This window comes from Protopterus annectens, chromosome 17.part0, assembly GCF_019279795.1.
Source record: "Protopterus annectens isolate FY-2018-M chromosome 17.part0, PAN1.0, whole genome shotgun sequence".
Taxonomy (NCBI): Eukaryota; Metazoa; Chordata; order Ceratodontiformes; family Protopteridae; genus Protopterus; species Protopterus annectens.
Window position 1 is genome coordinate 317,409,506 of NC_056751.1, and position 24,814 is coordinate 317,434,319.

Here is a 24,814-nt window from a genome sequence, read left to right on the forward strand (position 1 = left end):
TGAGATAGAAAGATCTGGATTCAGAGAAATCTGGTCTCTCCACCAAAAAAAGTTATCTCTTCTTTGCAAAGCTAGATACTAGAATCTGGTAGTCCAGTGGATAAGAAATTTGGGTTAAACAGTCTTTATAAAACTCTAAATTTTTCTCATGTGTAAACCTTTCATAAGAATCATAGAAGCCATGTACCCTAATATCCTGAGATACTCTCTGGCTGAAGTCAGAGACTGACTGGAAAAACTCAAGAACAGTTCCAGATACAACTCCACTTTTTCTTGAGTCAGGAATGCCTTTTTACATGGATGAGTCCAGGAGGCATCAGAGAAAAAGAATCCTGTGAGAGGAAATGAGACAGGATTTCTGAATTTTTTTTCTGGAAACCTGCTTTAATTAGGAGATTTCTTACCCATGTAAGGGACCCCTGGCACTTGTAAAAAGATTCCAAAAAGATGAGCAAGTCATTTAAAAATGGAAAGATGTGAATTCTCTGCAGCCTGCAATAAGCTATCACAGGAGCTAAACATTTTGTGAACACTCCTGGAGCAGTGGATAAGCCCTTTCGTTACTGATAATGTAACTCAAACAGAAAATCTTATAAAAGTTTTGAACTTTGTTGCAATGGACTGTGAGGATATGTATCATTCATATCTACAGTTACTAAAAACTGCATGTGAGAAATGAGAGGTAACAAACCTTGCAATGTCAAATGTTGAATGTTAGTGCTTTTACAACCATCTTGAGAAAAGAGAGGTTAAGCAGTGGTGTCAAGAAAGCTCCTTCTTTGGCATCAAACAAAATAAAATCTTGAATAAAAACATCTTCCCCACTGTTCTGGGGGTACTGATTCTATTGCCCCCATAGAAAGCATTTGACTGATGACTGAAAGTAGGGAAATTTGATTTGGAGGATGAGGAGGGGTTCCCCAAAAAGGAGATAAGTTTTCCCACTGCCGTATGTAACTCTAATGGAGCATTTTAGAACCCATTTATCTGAGACCATCTGATACCGGATAAGTTGGATAACTAGCCTCTGGGACAGATTTGAAGGAGTGGCACAAGGGGGAGGAATGCTGTAACGACAATTCTGAAGTAGTGGATTGTCCCTTTTTCCAGAATATTCCCTCTTTTTTTGTTAGATCTTTCCTATCACTTTTTCTAAAATTCAGCTTGCCAGAAGACTGTTGGGATGACTTGCTTTGCTTTCTGAAAAAACAAAAAAACAAAAAAAACAAAAAAACAACAAAAAACAAAAACAAAGGTTTTACATGATTTTGAGAAGGAGGGCTGAACATCTTAGTGACCCCCTGAATAAATTTTCCTCTTTCATTGAATTGTTTGAGTACCCGAATAGTAGAAGGACCGCACAAAGCCTTCCTATCCAAAGGACAATTTAAGATTTCAGATTTAACATCCTTAGACAACTTCTGATTACATACTCATGTAAAACACCTTATCACAGTAGAGGCAGCTCTTGACCCAGATACAGAGTCAGCACAATCATGTACACAATTTAAAGAATGTTTAGTTACCTGTAAAAGAGAAGCAATAACAGAATTCAGAGATAACTTAACCTTCTGAAGACAAAAACATGGCAAAAATGTTTCTCAAATTGTCAAGACAAGCCAACAAATATTTCAATATATATTTTAACATATCAGCCTGATAATTCAGAATTCTGAACGCTAAAATTGTAGAGGAATAAATTATCTTCCAAAACCTGTCAAAACCATTTCAATCCTGATTCATGGCAGAATGATTCGCATTCACCAGATTTTTATTATCAGATGGACTAGAAATAGGAATAGCTGTTGGGTCTGATCTAGGATGAGAAAACAAAATCATGTAAGAATGAGAAACCTTATAAAGGCTGAAGGTGGAATATCACACATATTGCAGGCTATGTCAAAAAGATCCTCCAAAACTGGCAACAAAGGAAGAACAGGAGTTGGTAGTGGAACATCCACTTGCAGCATATCATAGTTTGTCCTCAAGGATGCAGGGACTTCAGCTTATTCCCACTGAAACACATTATTCAGTCTAGACACAGTCTTGGAAAATGAGAATCCCTGTACAGAAGAAAACACAATCCTCAGCATCAAAATCCTGATGATGGGCAGAAGAAGCAGCTCTATCCTTATCCCTTTTATGTTCTTCTGATGAGGAATCCTCAGAATCTGAGGAAATATACCTATTTTTTCTATAAAAAAATACAGTAATTTTCTAGTAGTTTTAAGGTCTGTAAAAAACCTTTAGTCAAAGTAGGAAACTCTGTTATCAACAGATAGTGTCAATGGAAGACAACTGTTTGACATTTTGTTTATTTTTTTTTCCTACGGGCATCCCTAGAAGGGGACCATCTCAAGGATGGTACCACATCCCCAGTTAATAGGTCTTTGCTGAAAATACCCATGACCAAAGAAAGTGGCTCCCCGTTGCCCACTAGAAACACCTGAACAGCTGCAGAGGACATGTCTAACGCCCGGTCCATGGTGGATGAAGAGATTACACCACACTACAGGTGCCAAAGAAATTAGTAAGTGGTCTGTAATAAAACTAATGGCCCCTGCAAAGTCACCCATCAGCAGCTGAGGCACTGACTGCTCCTACTATGTAGTTTTCTTCTTCTTGAGTATGGAGAGAGGAGGAACCGAGGTATGGGTAAGTAGTTTGATGGCTTAGCTGAGTATGAAGTCTGCTGGAAGGAATCAGAAAATGGTCATTATCACAAAAGTATGCACAAGCATCAAACACCGTCAAGCTTCCCTTAATGCACACAAGCCCCAATAAAAAGTACAATTTAGTAAAAATTCAGTATATTTTTCCCAGAAAATAGTGTTCAATTAAGAATAAACACTCCCTGTTAAAAACAGCCTGCCAGACAAGACAGTCACATCAAAATAATAAACACAAGTTAAATGCTGGAATTCTTAGAGATACCCAGTACAATTTTTGTACAAAAAATAAAATGTGTGGAACGAACTCCCAAAGGGAACTTATCTGCCCAGAAATGGAAGACAGGAGTAGACCTTAAATCCTATGAAACCCTCTCATGGTTGGTAAAAAAGTACTGAAGCTTTTAGTGCCCATGCTACTGTTTTCTCCACAAACAAGCTCAAGCTGACAGCATTCTGGATGCATGTGCAGAGGCAGCCAAAGATTTGGAAGACTGTCAGCATGTTATAGGAAAAACAACAAAGAATGCAATGTTTTACTTTGAAAAGAAAAGATGGAGCTGACTAGAGGTAAACAATACAAAGGAATTTCTTCTAACAATGTAAGATTTCCAGTAACAGTGTAAGTGCATAGTATCACCTGATCAATTTACTGATTTGGGTGAGACAATACTAGACTGCAAAAAAGTAGCACTAAAACAGTGGTAGGTGTAGTAACAATGCTGGCTGATAAGGGCATGTGGACCACTTTGTCTGTCTACTTGAGTCTATAAATTAATTGAGTTTTCCTAGGGATATTCTGGCTGTTTCTACTTAAATCAAAAATGAACAATATGTTCTTTTAAGGTGTTATACTTTGATATTGTAACAACTGCCTTATTTTCTTCTAGCATGGTGCCTCACTTGTTCACGTCATTGTGTAAGGAAATTATTCTTGACATTTTGAGTTGCAAAGTACTTCAGCCTTATATAATATGCAATGCAATTCATATTCTGCCTCTGCTGCCCTCATCTGAGCCCTCCTCACTCTACCTTCCTGCACAGGTGGTTGATACAGTGGCACAAATGGAGACCTACCAGGTGGGTTCAACAAGAGGAGGACAAGAGATTCAAAAAGTGTGATTGTCACATTTCTTGGGGTCTTGCTGTTCTCGGCAGAACCCCACTGGAGGAGAAAGGGATGGGGACTTTCAACAGGCAAGCAACTAAGTAAGGAGCAGAGATGAATACCCACAAGTGGGGTATGCACTCAGAAGTAAGAGAGTCCACCATTTATTGACATCACTAAACCACGCATTGAGAGAAAGGGGAAAATAGGGCATAGCAAAAAAGTTGGAATTTGCAGCGTGAAGGCCTCATGGGCAGAACAGTCTGCTCTGATTCAGAGAGGAGCACTGGACTCAGCCCAGAATTTGTCAGTGGGGAGGGGGAAAATAAAAATTGCAATAACTTCTTACACTGGTAAGATCATCATAAAGAACCATAGAGTGCACTCTAGCAGGTGCAAAACTTTTATCTTGTATTGTACTGTATTATGGTATTATGTCCCTTTGCTTCCTGCTTTTGATGTCCAAGACTACATTTCCCAGAATTCAATTTGCTTTATGGTTGTCTTCTTGCATAGCCTTTTTTCCTTGCCTTCTCTTTAACCTGAGGCCATCACAAACAATAACCCAAGACAGTTCCCAGTAATAATTATCCAAGGCATCAACCCACACATGGTTTCACAGCTTTTGAATTTCATGTGCTTTCTCTACCATTGCCTTTGCTCCCATAAACCTTTTCTTACACTTTCTTTTCACTGAATCCTAGCTGCTAAATGCTTGATTATTCTTCAGATTTGTGTGGGAATCTTCTCATTTTTCTGTGCCCTTTGCTACATACAAACATACAAACAAATATTCCAAGCACTGGCATTAATGTCCTTCTAGGCTGCCAATAAACCAAAACAGTTGTTCCCATAATAAGTGTCCAGGCTGTTCTTAAAAATATCTAAACTAGTGCTTGCTAGAAATGTAATTTGGTAGTCTATTCCATGAATCAGCTGCTCTCTTAGAGAACCAATTAGTACACTTCTCATTCCTATAGAATCTTTCTCCAAATCTTTTGGATTTCTAACACCATGACAGGAATGGACCCCATTCCTAAGTTAAAGTACGATTAAAATTCATAAAATTAATATTGTTTCAATCTTTGATGTCAGCCAGAAGTGCTCTTTGCAGCACCCCCAATGTGCCCAGTAATGACTCCTTCTGCAATTTGTATGGAGTTACATGTATTGGTAACATATCTAAATTTGATTGTAGATTCTTTTTTATAAGACCTGTTGCTCTTACTACTACTGGAACTGTCTGGGTATCTTTCTTCCACATTGCTCTCGTTTCTGCCTGCAAATCTTGATATTTTTTACTTTGTGTCTCTCTGTATGCAAGACACTGTAGTCACTGCATGTAGTGATTTCAATGATCAATGCTACTCTTGCCTTCTTTTCATTGACCACTATATCTGGTTTTCTTGCATCTATCTTTCAAACTGTTGGTAATGGGTGGTCCCATGTGATGTAGACTTCACTATTTTCTATGATGCTTTGTGGCTCATGTTTCCAGTCTTTTTCAGCTACTTCAACATTATAATGTTTGCACAATCCCCAGTGCAACAGTCTTGCCACATTATTATGCCTTTCAGTGTAAAGTCCTTCTGCCATTAGTATGTCACAACCAGCAACAAGGTGTGTAACTGTTTCCAATTCTGTTTTACTAAACCTACATTTGTCAAGTTCTCCAACATGTTCAATGGACTTTGTAAACCAATGTGTACACAGTCCAGTATCTTTGGCCGTCAATATTTACCTTCTATCCTTTGGTTTGAATTTGCCTCTCTTTAACCATTCCTGAGTTTGATCCTGAGATCCAGGAGTTTTCTATTATTGCAACTTCTATGTAGGCTGTCTGATGATTCTCTACTACTTTTTGATAACCTCAAACATTCCCAAAGGTAGTTGTCTCTAAATGTCCTATATACCCAAATAAAGTCTTCTCTTAAATATCTATAGAAGACACTGTCCAAGTTCAGACATTTTAGTCTTTCATAATATCTTACATTTTCACATCCATGGATGTCCTTGGCATATTTCCACTGTACTCTTTCCAGTTTACTCATGCTTGTTTTCTAATAAGGTTTCCATATTGTTATTCCATACTCAAGTTTGGATATAATGAAACTAGCAAACAATGACTTCAGAATTTCAGATTTTCTAGACTTTAGAGATCTCTTTATACAACCAATAGTTCTACAACTATCACTAACCAATTGGTTGATATAATTAAAAAACTCAAAAGTGGATCTACCCATATATCCAGGCCCTTAGATGAAACTACAGTTTCAATTGCTGTGTGCTGTATATTTATGTCTCCCAAATCTCATTTGCTTAGTTTTTGATGCATTTATTAGCATATTACTCCCTTGTGCCCAAATGATCAATTTAGTCAAGTTCTTTTACAGACATGCCCTATCTGTAACAAATGTAATCAGTTTACCCAGTTTCAAGTCTTTTGCATACAATCTGTAGAACACCTTATATGAAAAATATAGATCCGAAAGATACAATCTAAACAAGTATCGGCCTAAGACAGAACCCTATGAGACACCCATACTGCAACCAAGAATTTCACATGTCCAGCTGTTGTATGATACTTGCCATGTCCTATTTGTAAGCCATACAGCTATCCATCTAATTTAGAGTACATAAATACCTAGTTGTTCTAATTTGATCAGTGTTTTGTGCATGATTCTGTTAAATGTTGAAGTTAAATCTATATAAATTACATCACAGCACAGTCTTTCATTCATAACTGTTATTATATTGTTATAGAACATTGTGTAACATGTGGTAATAGATCTATTTTCAACATATGCAAGCTTATACACGGTTTCAAGTTCCAACCTTTACAGTTCTCATATACTGTTTCAAGTTCCATCCTTTCCAGTTTTGACAATAACTTATCCAATATTACCTTCTTCATATTTTTTCCACAACATGAAAACAGACTTAATATGACTCGGGGTTTGTCCTACTCACCATTCCCTTTAAGACAGGTTTAATATGTGCATATCTCCAATCTTAAGGAATCTCCCCATCTTTATACAGGCTAGTAAATAGTAGATTTAATGGTACTGTAAGTTTTTGCTGAAGTGTTCTCAGTCATTATTACTAATTCTCATCTTCTCCATGTGCTTAGTTTGCATAATTCTTTCTCAATATAATCTAATTTGATTTCAGTATCTGAGGTTACCTGGATGTCACTAGGACAACGTATCACCTTTGTTGTGGAGCTAAACTGTTTTGCATAAGATCTTGTAAAAATATCTATAACCCATTGTGCCTGGGAATAAATTTTAGAATCTACAGTTTATCAATTTGTATGGCATTACATCTTCTACATCTTATGTATATATAAAATGGTTTCCTATTATGCTCAATATCTTTATATTTTTTTTTTCAAATTTTTCTTGATCTTGTCTCACACTATGCTTAATTTGTGTGGCCAGCTTGTTTATTTCAGTTTTTAAAGTTACAGTTTGACCTGTTTTCCATTTCTTATACTTTTTGTCTCTTACCTTAATTAAGTATCTTGTTCTTAAGGAAATATATCCTGCTGCCGTTATATGCCTAGATCCTGATGTTGAACATTTTTTTTTTTGCATTCAAACAATTTCTCTTTCAAAACTTTCCACACTTGTTCTGCAGTTTTTCCACTGAACACATCACTCCAATTAGTTTAACATAGTGTCTGTTTTGCTTCCATATAATCTGTTGTTAATCTTTGGTGCATTGGTTTAGATCTCAGTTTGGCAGAATTATCTAGCAACAAATGAACCTTTATAACCCCCACGATCACTGCACATCAACAGTAGTAAAATTTGACATGAAGTAACAATTTATTTAGGAACATGTCCAGAATGTTCCATTTCCTTGTAGTTTTTTTATGAATTTGAACTGCTGTTTCTGGACATGTGTTGTGAATAATTTCCTTATTAATGTTGTTGAATCAATATTATTTTAGTCCATTTCTGGTAAATTTAAGCCCCCCAACCACTGTTATTCTTCCCTCATCTGTTTCATGCAAGAAATATAAGAATTTCTCTAGGTCATCAGTCCTTGACTTTGGTGGTCTATACACTCCAACAATTATTATATGTTCCAGGGAGTGTTTTTATTGTTACAGTTACACAATTTATTATCTATTAGTATTGATGTTATCAATGATCATGTAATTACCACAGATCTCATAAGTATCTTTAATCCCTATCACAACACCTTCATCTGATTTTTTTGTTAGAGTGTCTGTTACAGTTAAAACATTTATACCCTGACAGAACTAGTTTCCAGTCATTGTTCTTTAATCATGTTTCACAAACATAAACAATAACAACATCAGTCTTGTGGGAAAGCAGCATATTTTCCAATATAAAAAAAACAAAAAACAACTTTACTATCTGGGGGGGGGTGTGTGACCAATATAATGAGTATTTAGCAGCGCTGTTTTAGCTCTGCTTCATTTTAATATCTCTGATAGGATTTTTACTAAAAAATTCAAATAGACTATTTCAAAACTTGATGGATATATAGTCGAACATCTTCTGAAAGATTTACTACAAAATAAGTTTGAAACTCTTAATTGCTTTTTCTTGTCAAGAAAACTAGAAAGAACTAATTGTCTCAGAATGAGCCACTCTAACACAAGTGTACAGGAAAGTACTATGAAAAAATACATATAGGCTTTTACTGGGTCTATATTATAACCAAAAAACCTCACATACTCGAATATGGAAACGTTGACATATACTGAGTGGACCGTGAAAACACCGAATGTCCTGAACCTCGAAATTCAAAGTGTCGAATCAGCATACTTGGCCAAACCCACCGCCCGCTATCTACTACCTACCTAAACAAAATAAATAATCCACATACATACACTTAACAAAACCCTACTTCAAACCCTAAACTAAAGCTTACATATATTACTATGTATGCACTTACCTTAACCCGCACTCTAACCTAAGGTCCGTAACTATTGCACACTTACCTTAAGAAGCTATACCGGAGAAGGGCCAACTATGATGATTTGACATTTTGAATTTTGTGCTTCAGGACATTCAGTGTTTTCGCGGTTCGCTCAATATGTGTCGACGTTTTCATAGTCGCGCAACTGTGGTTTCACGATTGTAATAGATAACCGCTTTTACTAAGTAACATCAGTGAGTTATCAATGTAAAGACAAGATAAATTAGAAAGCAAAATGCACAATTTTAAAGAGGAATATAAAAACAAGTTGAAGTGCTGAGTGAATCTCTTAAAAAACAATCACAAATCTTTTGAGTATAGAAGAGGCAATGTCTGATTTTGATGGAAGATTGCTTGAAAATACGGATAACACAGATTTTTTTCTGAAACAAAACAACTTATTCCGGGATAAAACAGAGAACTTAGAAAACAGATCTAGCAGGAATAACATCAGGATTTATGGGATTTCTAAAAAAGGACAGATGGTATTATTCAATTCCTTAACAGCTGGCTGCCTAGAACTTTGAACCTGCCTGAAGCTTTTTCTTTTGGCACTGAAAAGGCACACAAATCACTTTCTAACTCAGTGCAGTGGTGCAGCGGTTAAGCTGTCACCTCACAGCAAAAGGTTGTCCAGTTCGATTCTCGGCTGGAGCGCCTTCTGTGCAGACTCTGCATGTCCTACCTGCATTTGCATGGGTTTCCTCGGGGTTGTTCTGGTTTCCTCCCACATTACAAAGACATGCATCTGGAGCATTTTCCGCTGGGCCTCCGCTAAAAATTGGCTATATTTCAAGTCAGACTTTCCCAGAAAACAAATGTTACATAAACAGATAAATAAATAAAAACAACTCATCTTTAAAAAAAACACCTTCACCAAGGTCAGTGACTGTAAGATTTTTCTCAGGTCAAGATAAGGATTTAGTATTAAAAGCTGCATGGAGTAATTATCCAGTTAAAATTAAAGGAAATACTATACGATTTGACAATGACTATTTTACATTAGTGATATCCAAGAGAAAAGCATGTGAGCTACTTGGTAAAAGCTTAAAGAAAAACAATATTAAAGCACAAATCTCATTTCCAACAAAAATAAGGGTTCACCTTCCAGAAGGAAAGATTTTTAACATCTTGGAAGACGCAATGGACTTTATACAGAAAAATAAAATACTAGAAAACAACAGAAGAAATGGACTGGAATCTATCAACTTCTTTGAAGAGAAATGCAACAATAGATGATTGGTTAATAAAAGACAAAAACAGTAAAAAACTGAAGGCCACATGAAAATGAATGTATTTTATGGTTATGAATTCTTATTAATTTAAATAAGTGCTTGAATACTTATGAAGAGGTGCTACATATTACTTTTTACAAGGTAAATCATTTCTTTCTTTCTGTTTTTAAATGGTTACTAGTTTCTTTTTTAAAATATTAGAGTTTGATTCTTTTATATATATGAAATTAAACAAGGAATATGTTATTCCATGGTAGAATATTGTAGGGTTATATCGTTCGGTAATTTTCATTTGCTTCAAATGTTTTGCTCATGGCTGAACATTTTATATTGTTATATATAAAGTATATAATAAGTTCTATACATAAATGTAATTTCATCAAACCAGTGTTTTTTTCCTCTAATATAAATGTCTTATTTTAAATGCATATCTATTAATACTAATGGACTGAATAATCCAGTAAAGATGGGGAGTCTGTTCAAATACTTGCCACTACATAAAGCCCAAGTAGTATTTCTAGAGGAAACACATTTACTTAATAAAAATGTAAATACACTTTCATTAAAGAATTATTTGGTTTTAGCAGGTTATGGCTTTTGAATTAAAAGAAGAGGCACCCTCATTTTATGGAAGAACTGACCAGTAATGCCTAAAGTAAAGTTAAGCATTGTTATAACTGAGTGGTACAGAAAATTATATACATTGGTGAACTCTTATTGGATTCCAGCAGCTGGAACTAAAGATGCAAAAAATTACTTAGATGCTATAGCCTATTATATGAAAGGTGAAGTCATAATGGCTGGTGATTATCAAACACAGATTCCACTGCAAATTGAAAGCTGAGGATCATATCTTCAGCCAAACACTTAACAAATTTTGTAAATCTAATGAATGAAGCAAGCATGTGTTATACAGTATAGCCCTTTATACAACAGGGTAAAAAATATTTTAAGCAAAAACTGGAGCATTTTTATAACTAACAATGAAGTTTATAAAGTGTTAGGTGAGAAACTAACTTTTTCTACCAAAATAGGACCCAATTTGAAGGTAATTTTAGAGAGGAAAACCAACAGTGTTGAAGGCAAAAGGGACTTAAATGGAACGAGACCATGTGGTCGATGTTCCTATTGCCATTATATTTTACAGGGTACATCTATTACTTTGGCTAACCAAAATGTGAACACCTTGTTTTTTAAAAAAGGTAATTGTTTTACAAGTAAAATAGTACATCTTGCAAAGTGTAACACATGTATGGCATTTTATGCTGGAAAAACTGAAAGGGCTCTCACATCCAGAATATATGACCATTTATATGATGTAAAAAATAAAATAGAAACTAATGCCCTATTCAGACACAGTTTACATTGTGAGAATTTTACTGGTTTTAAGTTTGCCATTTTTGATGTTGTACAAATTGATTTTAGAGGGGGAGATTGGCAGAATGCACTGTGCAAAAAAGAGTTAATGTGGCAATTAAGGCTGGTTGTCAACCTATATCCTGGGTTGAATGACTGTATAACTATCCTGCCAGTATTGAAAGAAAGGGCAGGACAAGTTTAAATATCTAATTGCAGGATTTCACCTTGGAAGCAATTAATATTTATGTTATAGTGCTTTGGTATGTATTTTAATATATTAATATTCATATGATATGGTGTTTAGTGTATTTTGGTTGGTTGGTTCCCAACCAATCCTGGCTGTTTTTAGACTATTTAAATTCATTTTTCAAATGGTTTCTTTGTTCTGATGAAGTCAACTTTGTTTGATGAAAGTGCTTAACTTATTATGTAACAATAAACGGATTTGAGTCTGACAACCTGGGTGCTTAATTTTGTTTCAATTGTTGGGCTTGTAAGCACCTTTGCACCACTAACTGTTTCAACAGTCAGAAAGTACTTACAGATGAGATCATTTGTATTGACATGATAAAAAAAATATATCCATACATTAAGGCGTTCTAAGGCCTGTCTCACATCCTCTGTTTTTCTCCTTGCAAGCATAACACTATTCAGTGTTCATTATCATCTCTGCAAATGTATCAATTCCTCTAATAACTGAATCTCCAGTTACAAGAATATCTATTCTGACTAGATCTGAAGAATCTTCAACTTCTAATTCAGTAATATCTGCTCTGTCAACTGTTACAAAGGAATGATGTTCATCACTATCAGTCTTATTAATCACACTGTTTTCATTGCTTATTGCATTTGCAAGCATATAATTCTCATCTATCTGGCCTTTTATATCCACAGCTTCAGCCATGTTGTCAATGTCTTGTCTTGTTCCTTTTTTTCTTACAGTAATCATCTTCAATCCTTCCATGCTCGATTTTGATTAGTTCCTTTTCACCTGCCACTTTCTTCTTTTCTTTTACCTTCAATTTTGGAAAAAATGATGACATTTTCTGTAGATTGAAGGTTTTCTGATGGAAAAATGTTATTGTTCCCTGTAACCTCTGTGTTACATAATAAAGCAGTGTCCTTTTCATGTGCATCCTCTATGCTTTACATACATTTATCAGTTTCTTTCTTCTCCTTGTTATATGTTGTGAATGTCTTCCTTTCTTTACTTTTTATTTTCTTGTATGCACTCTGAATCCTCAGTTTGGTGAATACTTGTATCCAGAATTCCAAAATTTTCAGTTGTATTATCTTGTTTCATAGGGGTTGAGTGATCTTCTTAGACAATAGACACTTCCTTTCCTATTTCTCTTTGCCTAACATTATTTATCTCATCAGTCCAGTCATTAATATATGTAAGAACAGTTCTCCAAACCATGCCAATTGCCCAATCATCAGTACATCTCGTTTTACTAGCAATAACGGTAAGCAAATCATCCAACTTTCAACATGAGGAACTCAGATCACCAGTGTTGTCAGGTATTTCCTTTAAATATACATAACATATACTACTCTGTACAAGATATATTTGCATTAGTAAATCATTAATGGCATACTCATTTAAGAATAATTCAAAGAGAATTAAAATAAACTTCTACAAGAAAAATCTCACAAACAATATACAGCTAAATATTAAATTAACTAGAGTAAAGGTGTTGCTCTGACCATACAAGTTGTGAAAATCACAAAGGCTGGAATTCTTCTACATCACATCCAAATATGTGCAGTAGCTTCTGCTCACTATTGCTTGCAGATGCACCTCTTTTTAACAGCAAAGATCAATAAATCATAAACGAAGACAGGACTGTTTAGATAAGCTCTAGATTGTCCTCTGCAGTCTATGTGAATTTATAGCTGACTAGGCCCATTGATATGGCTAGAGTTTCCCTGTCTAAAACCTATCCCTTTCTAACAACAAACAGTGAAAATGAATGGTAAAACAACAAAACATAAATCAGAGTAAATATTTTCTACAAGTTATCCCTTCCTTCCTACAAACAGTGGTAAAAATAAAATATAAATTCAAATAAAAACTTCTCTTACCAAGCTACTGCACAGCTGATCACAAACCATGACAGGATTATTTAGATAAGCTAAGTTGTTACACAGATTTTTCTATTAGTGAGCAGCAAATCCTTATCATTCAGCTCCAGTCATCACTGAAAAATTTAGAAGTAATGGTCTCAGCAAAAATCCCTATGGCATCCCCCTCCTTCTTCTTAGTCTTTCCTCAGTAGAACAGCAGCTATTTGGTTCCAAAATCTGTTTTGTGACACCTATTCATCTATCTGCCTCCTACAGCTGCTGCCTTATCCCTTAACTTACCAGTATCTACGGACATTATGCACAGAAGGTGAGAGTAAGGGATTGCGGGCCATAATCCTGTGGAAAGTCAAGAGATTTTCCTCTGCTCTTTGACCCACCTTTTGATGCCCAACAGGCATGGTGCAGTACCTGCTACATTAGGCTTCATGTGGATGTGCTTTTCCAGACAATGCCTATCTACAGATTATCACTCTCTTTGGCAGACTTACACCTCATGTCCCACCATTCTTGCATGAAGGCCAGCTGTAGTATGACCCAGATGTATTGTTCTTGTGGTATGATATCAACCAAGCCTTTTACAGGCAGAGATCACACAGTTTCAGCCACTCCCTTCCACTCTTCACCAGCTGTCTCCTCTAAGATCATGACCACTAAATAATACCGGGTCACACAGGTCATAGTCAAGGCTTCAATACTTTATCCCATGTAGATGGCATACAACTGCTGTCATGCCCAAGCTAGTATTCCACATACATGACAAACTGACATCAAAAGGATTTCAAGAGTCCTCTGTAAGTACGTTTAGTACATCAGTACCTTATGACACCTACAAGATATTTTAATATGTTATCTCTACTTCTGTATTAGCCATATATTACATCTTAGGAGTCACATAAAAAGATCCGTTTATGTCATCTTTTGTATCCACTGAGCATAAGCCGTGTACATTTTCACTTTGCACAACTTTTTATCTTTTGTTACTAGTAGGTTTTCTACCACTTCTCTGAATCTGGCAAAACTGAATTGATCTTTGACTAAAGCAAGATTGGTAAAAAATCCATCCAGATAAAAAAGTACTACCCGTTGTTTACAGGTGGCAAAGGTCACCTTAGAAACCTCCTGTGAAGGACAGATGGGTCCCCTGCACACTTTTACAAATATAATCAACTCTGATGTCACTCACTGCACCTTGATAGCAAGAAGATCTCATGCTCTGCTGTGACACCTATTACAAATTGGGCATTTACTGTGTCACTGCAGTTCGCAAGCTGCATACAGCAGTGTTGACAAAAATGGGATTACAAGAAACACCTTGCAGTGATACATAGTTATGGACAGTTTATATTAGTGTTTTACCTGAAATCAACACATTTCGGACATATAACAGTTCTTGAGCAACATTCCTTTGACTAACTGATGCCATTGTTCTATGTAAATCAGGTTTGCAGCTTAAGTGAAATGTAGTTCTGAAATGAAATACTAAGACAACCCAACTGCTATGGTACCACTTACTTCTGGTATACATTCTTCAGACTTGGCTAAATGATAGCATAGGCCTGAAATTATGCAGTGGTATATATGGGACTGCAAAAGTTTGCATTGAATTACAATCTGAGACATCAATATTCACCCATGAGAAACTGAACAGAGCACAGAAACAGATCACACATCTGAAAAGTATTCTTGCGAATGTCACATAATTTTATTTTACTTCTTCTAAAGGTTAACATGGGTCACTTAAGTGAGAGATTCCCTAATTATCAGCTGTCTGGCACATACAAACAGGCAAACGTGCAAGCGTACATATGTATGTACATATACACACGTAGACACATGGATGAGCACACAAACATGCACACACCTCAACACTCGCTTCACAGAATGTTAGCCTCTTCAAGGATCAGTCTTTCCTACAAATGCCCTTAATTGGCTTTTACACAATGCACATCAAAGCTACAAAATGAACAGAAAAGGCATACAGTTAGCAAATATGTCTTCTCCCCGATGGCTGTCTGAAAATTTCAGGGCACAAATCAAAATCTCTGTCCCCAAAGAGTCCCTTTAACTTTCCACCCTTAAAGACTATATAAGTACATAAGCTGGGTGGAAAAACAATGATCTTTGTCATCATATGGTAGTTCTAAGACTTGCTATCAGATTAACAGTTTTACAGAAGAATGAGAAGTTCTGCAGGTTGCTAAGCTCTCTGTCACCTTGTGCAAGTCAAACCCTACAAGTAGCCTGATACAAAGAAAACTACTGAGAAAGACGGCCAATTTACATTTCATAAAATTACATTACTTGTGACTGTAGCAATTGCATGATTAGGTTACACACTTCTTGTGTTATAAGAACTAGGGTGCTTTGCCTGAGGTGCAACACGCAGCTCATTGGAATACTTATTCTCCCATCATAGCGAAAACATTAGTACTGGTATGGAATTATGGAATTATGGAACATGAAGAAGCACTGTACCTCAAAGCATTAAACAAGGAGAAAAGAAGGAAAGAAAATAAAAGATAAACTACTGTGGAAGAACAGGTACCTGACATACAGCCACCATCAAACATGTAACAGCATGGAACATAGCAGAGACAAGCAAAACTTCACAAAGACAGAGGACAGTAAGCTCCAATCTTCTGAGATACTCCCTTTTTTCTGTTTTACAACATAAGCTTATTATTGATGCAAACACTGAGGACAGTAAGGAGGAATAACCACATTTCAGGTGAACAAAACAATGTCTAGCAGAGTGTACTACAAACAAACTTCTCTAGCTTACTTATCAATAAGTCCACTGTGTGTATATTCAGTAGGTAATGAATACCCATACTGTCCTACTGTTGAGTGCCTAAAGGAGTTTTCTTTCTTTTTTAATCAGGAAATTCAAGCCGGTTAAGTTGACTTTCTAGTCTTGGCATTGAAATAACTGCATTAAGTATTTAAACATTGTGTTATAGAGTAGTAAATAGTTCCATCACAACCCGTACAGTAGATCGTACAGCAAGAATGGTTCAGTATCACCAGTAACTTCCTTATAAAAAATGCAGCATTATGACAAAACTTGAAATTCCAGTAATTCAGAACTATCTATCCCCAAAATATAACACTATCACTCCACCATCATCACCTTATCCCCCCTATTCATTCTGATGTAATGGGAATCTCTGGTGATATTCCAAAGCTATTATATATGTAAAACAGCCAGTTGTATTACTCAGACCTGCTACATTACCTTGTACAGTCTATGATCCCTGAGTAAGTGTCTTCATGCATTCCTCTCTGGAGAGACTGCAGTCTTGTCTTGATCACTAAAATAAAAAAAGATAGAAATTGCATTACAGAATTAACAGGAATACACAGTCAGACAGACATAAAATCAACAAATGCATACTAAGCATGTATCTTCTAGGAATCAAACACCCTAGATAGTAACTTGAAAATTGTTTTAATAAAATTAAGCCGATACAAAACTGTGTTTCCATTGCAACTATCAAATGTCATTAACATCTTATAAAACCATTATAGTTCTATCATATTCTTGTTAAAATATTCTGAACATGAATCAGTATTAAAACAACTTATTACATTGTTCTAAAACACAGTAAAGCTGACATACAGGTAACAATGAAGGGAAAAATTTGAGTCTGGGCTTAAATCTAGTGTACCTACATACAACTTTAACATGATACACTAGCTAATTATTTGGGAACAGTGGTTATCTGTTGTTCTTATCCTCTTAATGACAAAAACTAAATATCAAATGTGCATAAGCAGAGAAAACAGTTTGACATGTCTCCATTAAGAAGTACCTAGAAATTTCTAAGCATCTAGATAAGTCAAGCTGAATTATTTCAGTTGTAGTGAAAGTGCTACAACCCCCCCCCCCCCGGCTAATACTAAATACACACCTGACAGTAAGTGTTATGATATTAATAGTAGTGCAATGCATTGTAGTCCAGACTAGATACAATAATACTTCAGTGAATTGCTATACAATAAACACATTCTGTATAAAGTTTTACTTACTAAAATAAAACAACTTGTATAAAGGAAAAAGCATTTTTAAGTAAGTTTCAACAACTTTTTTCATGAAAAGTAAAAAGTAAATAAAAGTCATGTGACAGTCTATAAGAAGACGTTTTTCCTAGCAGAAAAGTAATAGTTTTTCAGAAAAATTTCACTTTCTGCCATAAAATTAAAATGTGAAAGCTTTTTTTCCCCTAGAAGGAACTTAAATGCTCAGTAATGGGGAAGACTTAGATGACCGTTAATCTTTGAAAACCCACAAGAGAAGTGCTCATTGGTGGCAGGAAAGTTCTGAAGGGCCTGGCACACAAACCATTCTTTTTCTTCAGCTCTGCTCTAGCTGTTTAGTGGTTTGGGAGAGTGGAACATGACCTTAAGCTTTGGAAGTGGTCTGGTTGTCCAATCCTTAAGCAGGATATAATCCATACAGCTAAGTCTCCTCCAGCAGTGATCAAATGAAGAACATCAGATTCTTCACACCTATAATTTGGCAAGCCTTCTCAACCTCCTTCTAGAGTGGCCTGAGTTTAGGACAAGATTCTTAGTTGTACTGTCAGTGGCTTAACAAGTAGCATACTTGCCTTTGGTGCTAGAATACCAGAATGCTGGGAGTTCTACTCTCATTCCAGGTGTTTGGATTCATTTTTAAATTGCAACCACTTCAGTGTAACATTAGGATGCTGCTGCACTCTTAAGTGTGCCATCATTCAGATAAGATGTTAAACCCGTGGTCCCATCTGCTTGAGTTGGTGGTAGCTCAGGTGAATGTAAAAGATCCCATGGCACCTATCGAAAAGAACATAAACAAAACTAAACATTCTTTACACATTTACAAAATATACATATTTACAGGTACATATCTATACATACCTATACACCAACATCATTATTCTTCCATAATTCTCACATACTCTTTCTTCTTGTTTTCATAACACCCATTTAAAATCTTTTTTATCAAATCCTCCCATTGCCTCATAACTACATAATTTTCCCCAAATTGTATCCCTAACAAGGATACTTAATTCAATGAAAAATACACTCCTCCAATTTTCACATTACCCAAACCCTTACTTATTTTCACTTATTCATCATATGACCTTTTCCCATGCATTGATTACATATTATTTGTGTGCATTAATTTATCAGATGATTGAAAAACGCACAAAAAAATGTTTTCAGCTGCCCATATGCCTAATTGTTCCTCTATTCCCATCACTTGGTAAATGTTTTATCACATCGTTTTCATATTTTAAAGTAACATCTACTTCCTACCCCCAATCCAAATGCCCTTTTTATCTTTAACTTTCACAACATTAGAAACTGAACACATAAATTAAAAATATTTTTTAAATCTTTTAAATTACCTTCATCAGTGCTAGAATTGAACAAACACTTTTTAATTGAGTTCCTTGCCCAAAAAAACATAAATTCATTCCACATTTAATAGTCTTTTTTTTCACAATTAAACAAAAAAAATCCATTAAGTCTTCAGTCACAAATGTTAAGTCACAAAATGTCTTTTTTCCAAAATTAATCCAGGATCTATTGTCTGGCTTAAAAATCCAAAGGAAACACTAAATTATTCCTCCACAAAATATCTATCATTTTTTCTTTCTTTTTTTTTCATATCCAGACAACAAACATTTTTTTTAATAAAGTTTATAGTACCTTTTGTTCTTCCAACTAAATAAGCAATTTTCCAGATTACATCCTACCTGTAACCTTATGTCCATTCAACTCAGAACTGGTTTATTTTCTGCCTAACTCACTTTCCATTTCAAAAACCTTTTCCATCATATTAGACCAGAAAGCTCAGCCTCCTTCTCCAGGATAACCTTTGTTCAATAAACCAACAATTTTTCATCAGGCAATAATCCAGAAGCAATTTTAGTTACAACAACTTCTTCAAAATCTTGAGGGATAAACTCAGCTAGATACTGATTATTTGTACTATCCACTCGCTATTCAACAGTTTTCTGTCCAACTGACAGAACCACAGTGCTATCACCAACTTTTCTCCTTCCATTATTGCACTGCTTTTCCTATTGGCCTCCACACCAGGAAAAGAAGCAGGAAGTACAGCAGCAAAAACATTTCCTCTCGTAACCAAAAGAGTAGGGTTCTTTATTTTACACAACATAAAAAGCATTATTTCCATATTTACAAACTATATATTTATATATCAACAAGCATATATAGGGCTATTTTTGGGCTGGTACACACCAGTATGGCATACCGGCACCTCTGCTGCCCTGTTTCTTTAAAAAAAAAAAAACATTCTATTTTAAGGGTGTTCTTCTTTAAAAATGCCTTTTGCTTTGGGTCGCACAGACGCAGAAGACCTTCTGGGTCTGTGCAATGTGCGACTGACCATTTACATCTTCCTGGTCCGCGAGCGTGGAATGTGTGTGTGTGTGTGTGTGTGTGTGTGTGTGTGTGTGTGTGTGTGTGTGTGTGTGTGTGTGTGTGTGTAGAAGTAGGTATAATTAAGGGGTATGCTGAGTAAGTAGACATTTTTTTCTGTTTTTATATATCTGGGATAAAATGATTCATAGATGCTGATCAATATTAACTTGTTTTATTTAGTCGTTTTCCTACTTATTTGCATTTACTGGTTGAAATTCAATGTATGTACCATAATTTCTAGCTATATAGATTCTTTGTTCTGATGTTTAAGTTGGCTAGTTTGCTGTCTTGTTAATGTGTTACTGTTGGAGATATGAGTATTTTGTGATGATAGATTTTTAGCAGTTGGCATTGCCAGATTCTACTGTGATGGGAAATTCAGTGGATTTTTATTAAAATCCATTTTTGGCCTGATAACCTTTATTGATTACTTTCCAAAAACAGTTGGGTTTATACTGCTCATTGTTTTCCAAAGTTGTAAACTATTCTTCTTTTGCTGGCTTGATATAGATGAGACATTTATTTATGGCTTCTTTGTACTTATTTAGTGATTTTATATGATTTGTGGCTTTGTAGTCATTATATTCATTTTCATATATTCCCTGGTCTTGCTTATCCAAGGTCATATTGAGCTTTTGGCTTTGATGCTTCCATTTGATGCATTTTCAATCCTAACACGGTTATTCAGTATTCAAAGAGATTTGTCAATGGTCTTTTCTGTGACTTAGGAATAAAAAATTTGGCCTATATTTTGAAATATGAATGTGTTCAGGTTCCTTATAGTTACAGTTCTGACACTGCTATCTGGTGATGTGTAGAAAGGGTTATGATCGCAGAGTCATTTTAGCAGGACGTAACTGCATATGTAGTTATGTGGATGCTTTGTAAAGATGAAGTTAAGTATATTTTGTGTGTGCGTGTGTGTGTTTCTTTTTTTCTTTTTGTAGGATTTTCTCATGTTGGGGTAGTAATAAGTTGCATGAATCCAAAAGAGCGAATTTCATAATCAAGGTTGTCTTTTATGTTAGCATTACAAAAATACCAAAGTCTTACAAAATATATAGTTCATTGACACAGTTGACATGAAACCAGTGTAGAACTTTTGTTAGGAACAATGATGTTTTATATGGTTTCAAGCAGATACAACTTAGTGTACATGCTCGATGTCACCAATGGTTATAGTCATTAGTACAGATTTCCTTCCATTAATTGTTGGCAGCTGTTTTGGATGAAGTTAAGAGCTTACACTACTGTATATGAGTAGAAGGAACTCCTTGTTCATTTTGAGCTGTGGTCTTTTATATAAATGGTATAATCTGGAAAGGCAAAGTCCTTGTTTTGTATGTATGGCTATAGCCATATTTTTATAACTTCTACAAATGTGGCATTAGGTGACTGATCCTTGCTTGAAATTCAGCATACAACATATGCTGCAAACATCTGTGTGGAACATTTTTATTCCTTTTGTTACTGGAAGACATTCTATGGGGTTTGCTGATGCCATTGGCAGCTTGGCAGTACTGGTTCTGGTTTAGTTTCAATGTCACCTGTGCAGAGAAGCAGTATTTAATTTTGAGTGTATTCACCTAGGTCACGTAGTTAGTTTTGTATCTAAGTTGTAGAGGTGGGTAAATAAATGTGTTTTTTCTGCTTTGGTGCTGATAACAGGTGCATATTCTAAGGTAAAAGTTACCTATTTGGATGAAGTAGTGGTAGATAGGGTTGTTTTTAAAGTTATTGCTGTTGTGGATTTTAACTGAACTGGACATGTTTGATATTCTGTCTGCTACAATGGTCACACATTGATGTGTCATTGCAGTAATAAAAGCTGTCACGGTATCACTTCTTACTTCATTGTTTGTAGACATTATTGTTAAAATGTGCAAGTTTTTAAATACAAGATTCTTTTTGTTGTTGTGGAAATACTGTACTGCCTGGATCTAGAGCCATATTTTATTACCAGACCTTGTGATTGTGATCTAGGCATGGATGTCATCATGCCTAGACTACTGCAGCATCCTTAACTTCTGCTTTGTCAGATGGGATCTGGTATCACTGTGATGAACAAATAATTCCACTGGAAGCCTGTTAGCCAAGGCAACCAGTGGCTTTGCTGCAGGACTGCAATGGCTACCAGTCACTGCCAGATTTCTCTTAAAGATTCTTGTGCTTACGAGACCTATACAGCCTGGGTTCTGCTTCTGTATAAATGCTGCTGGTAGTGCATTCCCTGACAAGGGCAATTGCACTCTTAGATGAATTACAGCTGGTTACTCTGAGTACTCATCTGGAAATGTCTTGGTCTGAATCTCTCTAGAATCACCTACTTTTCTGATTTAGGAATGCAACAATCCCTGATTTGGGTGTGCAACTTGCAGGTCTCCTTTAAGAAATTCCTAAAGTTTTAGCTATTCAGGACAGTGTTTTGTATCCAATTATGAGATCTGATTTTACATTTAATAATTCATTTTAATTACTACTTATTACATATTGTAGACATGACAAGTCAATTATACTGTGATTTGCTTTTATCTCTAAATTGCATTGATTTAAAATATTTAAATATTCAAGCAACATAAATAAAAGTGTACTAAGAATGTTCTGTGATTGTATTATGGTACACAGGATTGTGTATTTAATTTAAACTAATAAAAGATTTATATTTAGAGACATGCTTAAGGAAAGAACAGTATGTGAATTCCATACTCTGCACTTCCATAATCAACACCAGTCAAGCCTGCTGAGGAATATCACCTAGTCATCCCGGTTTTCATTAAAACAACTTCGTAATACATGGTGAATGTAACTGAAATAGAAATAAGTTGCCCCACAACTTAAACAAAAACAAGTCACTCCAGTCTATATTATCCAGTACTTACAGTCTGCATAGCTTGGTACATGATAGGTCTGTGTGTGTTTTTGTGTATAAGAAGTTGGTAGATCTGTGTGTGTGTGTGTGTGTGTGTGTGTGTGTGTGTGTGTGTGTGGGAGTGAGTGAAATGTCCAGATTTTCGCAGAATGTCAAGATTTTAGTCTCACATCTGTGGTCTGTTTCTCATAAAACTGTGTTTTTCTGGCAATCCCTGGCAAGTCATTGAGGATTAGGACAGCAAATAATGGCAAACATTTGAGCTTTATACATCATATCCTTCAGAAAGTTCATACTAATGCAAAACTTGTTGTTCTATCAACTTTCTAAGTTTGTAAAAACAATATTTAAAAGGTGTCCCTATTTTGGACATTTGTCCCCTCATTATGTGTGTCTTTGTCCAGATTTCTTGCTCTAAAAGGTTGAGAGGTATGGGGGAAGGTCTAAGAGGGAGGTAGGGGTGTATGTGTGTGAAATACCTCAGAACTGTACAGATTTTCATAGAATGTCCATTTTTGCCTTATATTTTTGGTCTGTTGCTCATAAAAATTGTCTTTTTTTTTGAGAAAGCACCGGGATGATCTAAGGATTAAAGTTACTAACTAATGGCATGTATTTTAGTTTAGTTTCAGATTTCATATCATTTAGAAAATGCATTCTAACACAAATCCTGTTATTATAGCAACTTTCTAAATTTAGAAGAACAATATTTAAAATGCATCCCTAGTTTTGGATCTTTGTTCCCCCCCATTAGGACAGGCTTTGCCCAGACTTCTTGCGCTAAAAGGTTGAGAGGTATGGTGTGTGTGTGTGTGTGTGTGTGTGTGTGTGTGTGTGTGTGTGTGTGTGTGTGTGTGTGTGTGTGTAAAAGAGAGGTAGCATACCCCTCAACTACCCAGCTTTTTGCAGAATGTCCAGATTTTTGCCCCATATTTTTGTTTTTTCCTCATAAAAAGACTGAAGTTGATAAATAATGACAGATATTTGAGGGCTAGACTGCATATCCTTTAGAAAAATGCATATTAACACAAATCCTGTTATTCTAGCAATTTTCTAAGTTCATGAGAGAAATATTTATAATCTGTTTCTATTTATTTTAGACTTTGTCCAGATTTCTTACATTAAAAAGTTGAGGTGTGTGTGTGTGTGTGTGTGTGTGTGTGTGTGTGTGTGTGTGTGTGTGTGTGTGTGTGTGTGAGGCAGTGAAATGCCCTAGTTAGGGTTAGCAGGTGGTTAGTAATTTGTTTAGGCTCAAGCCCTGTACCTTAGCTACAGGAAACAAGAGCCTGAATCATCTACCCAAAATATGCAACTGTTTTGCTTAGCATATGGTATCACTGTTGTGTGTTTAGAGTTTTAAAGCAGTGTTAGTTGCACAGCAGGTAGCATACTTTTGTTTTGATGCAGAAGTCTGTGGGTTCTATTCCCACAGCATATAGACGGATTGCTGATACTGTGTTGGATTTTAAGAGGGTGGGGTGCTGTGGTCCTGAGTGTGTCCTCCTTTGGGATAAGATGCCTAGTAACCATGAACCTGTTTTAATTTGCCATCCATTGCCTATTGCAATATTACCAACTTATCATTTTTAATGTAACACAGGCAATTTATTCTTCAAGGGAAGCAGGTAGTGAATTTGTAGATAAAATATTTAAATATAAAGTTTTTTGATAGCAGCAACCTTTTCATTGGTTACAGTCACATCTCTTTAATGTGGAATTATTCAGATGACTTTTACTTCCGCAGAGACTGTGCATGTTGACTGATATTGGTGGGCTCTAATGACAGAAGTTTGAGTGGCCTTTTATGGTTGACATTTTCTGAATTGGGCAGTTTTGGCATTATTTGGTTCATATGTTTTGTTTCTTTGTTTACTGGCTATAAATTTAAAACATGCTCTAACAAGTGGTGGTGTATTATACAAGGGATATCATTTAATTGTTATACATTATAATTTAATATAATCAGGAAGGCGAATCAAAGAAATTTTGCATGGTCCTAAAAATGTGTGCAAGGGGTCTATGATTTGAAAACAGCTCAAAGGTAAACTTAATCTGCCACTGGCCAGATGCATTTTCTTTGAATGTGGGTTTCAGT

The 24,814-nt window shown here is 35.6% G+C and overlaps 1 protein-coding gene across 1 annotated transcript in view; it reads right to left on the reverse strand.

The window, feature by feature from the left end:
• The window catches only part of SLC25A22 (solute carrier family 25 member 22), a 1,136,472-nt gene that overhangs the window by 126,154 nt on the left and 985,504 nt on the right, over positions 1-24,814 (reverse strand). The window contains exon 9 of the mRNA XM_044059339.1: positions 16,651-16,726. Within this exon, the coding sequence (XP_043915274.1) occupies positions 16,651-16,726 (76 nt within the window). The remainder of the gene's footprint in view (positions 1-16,650; positions 16,727-24,814) is intronic.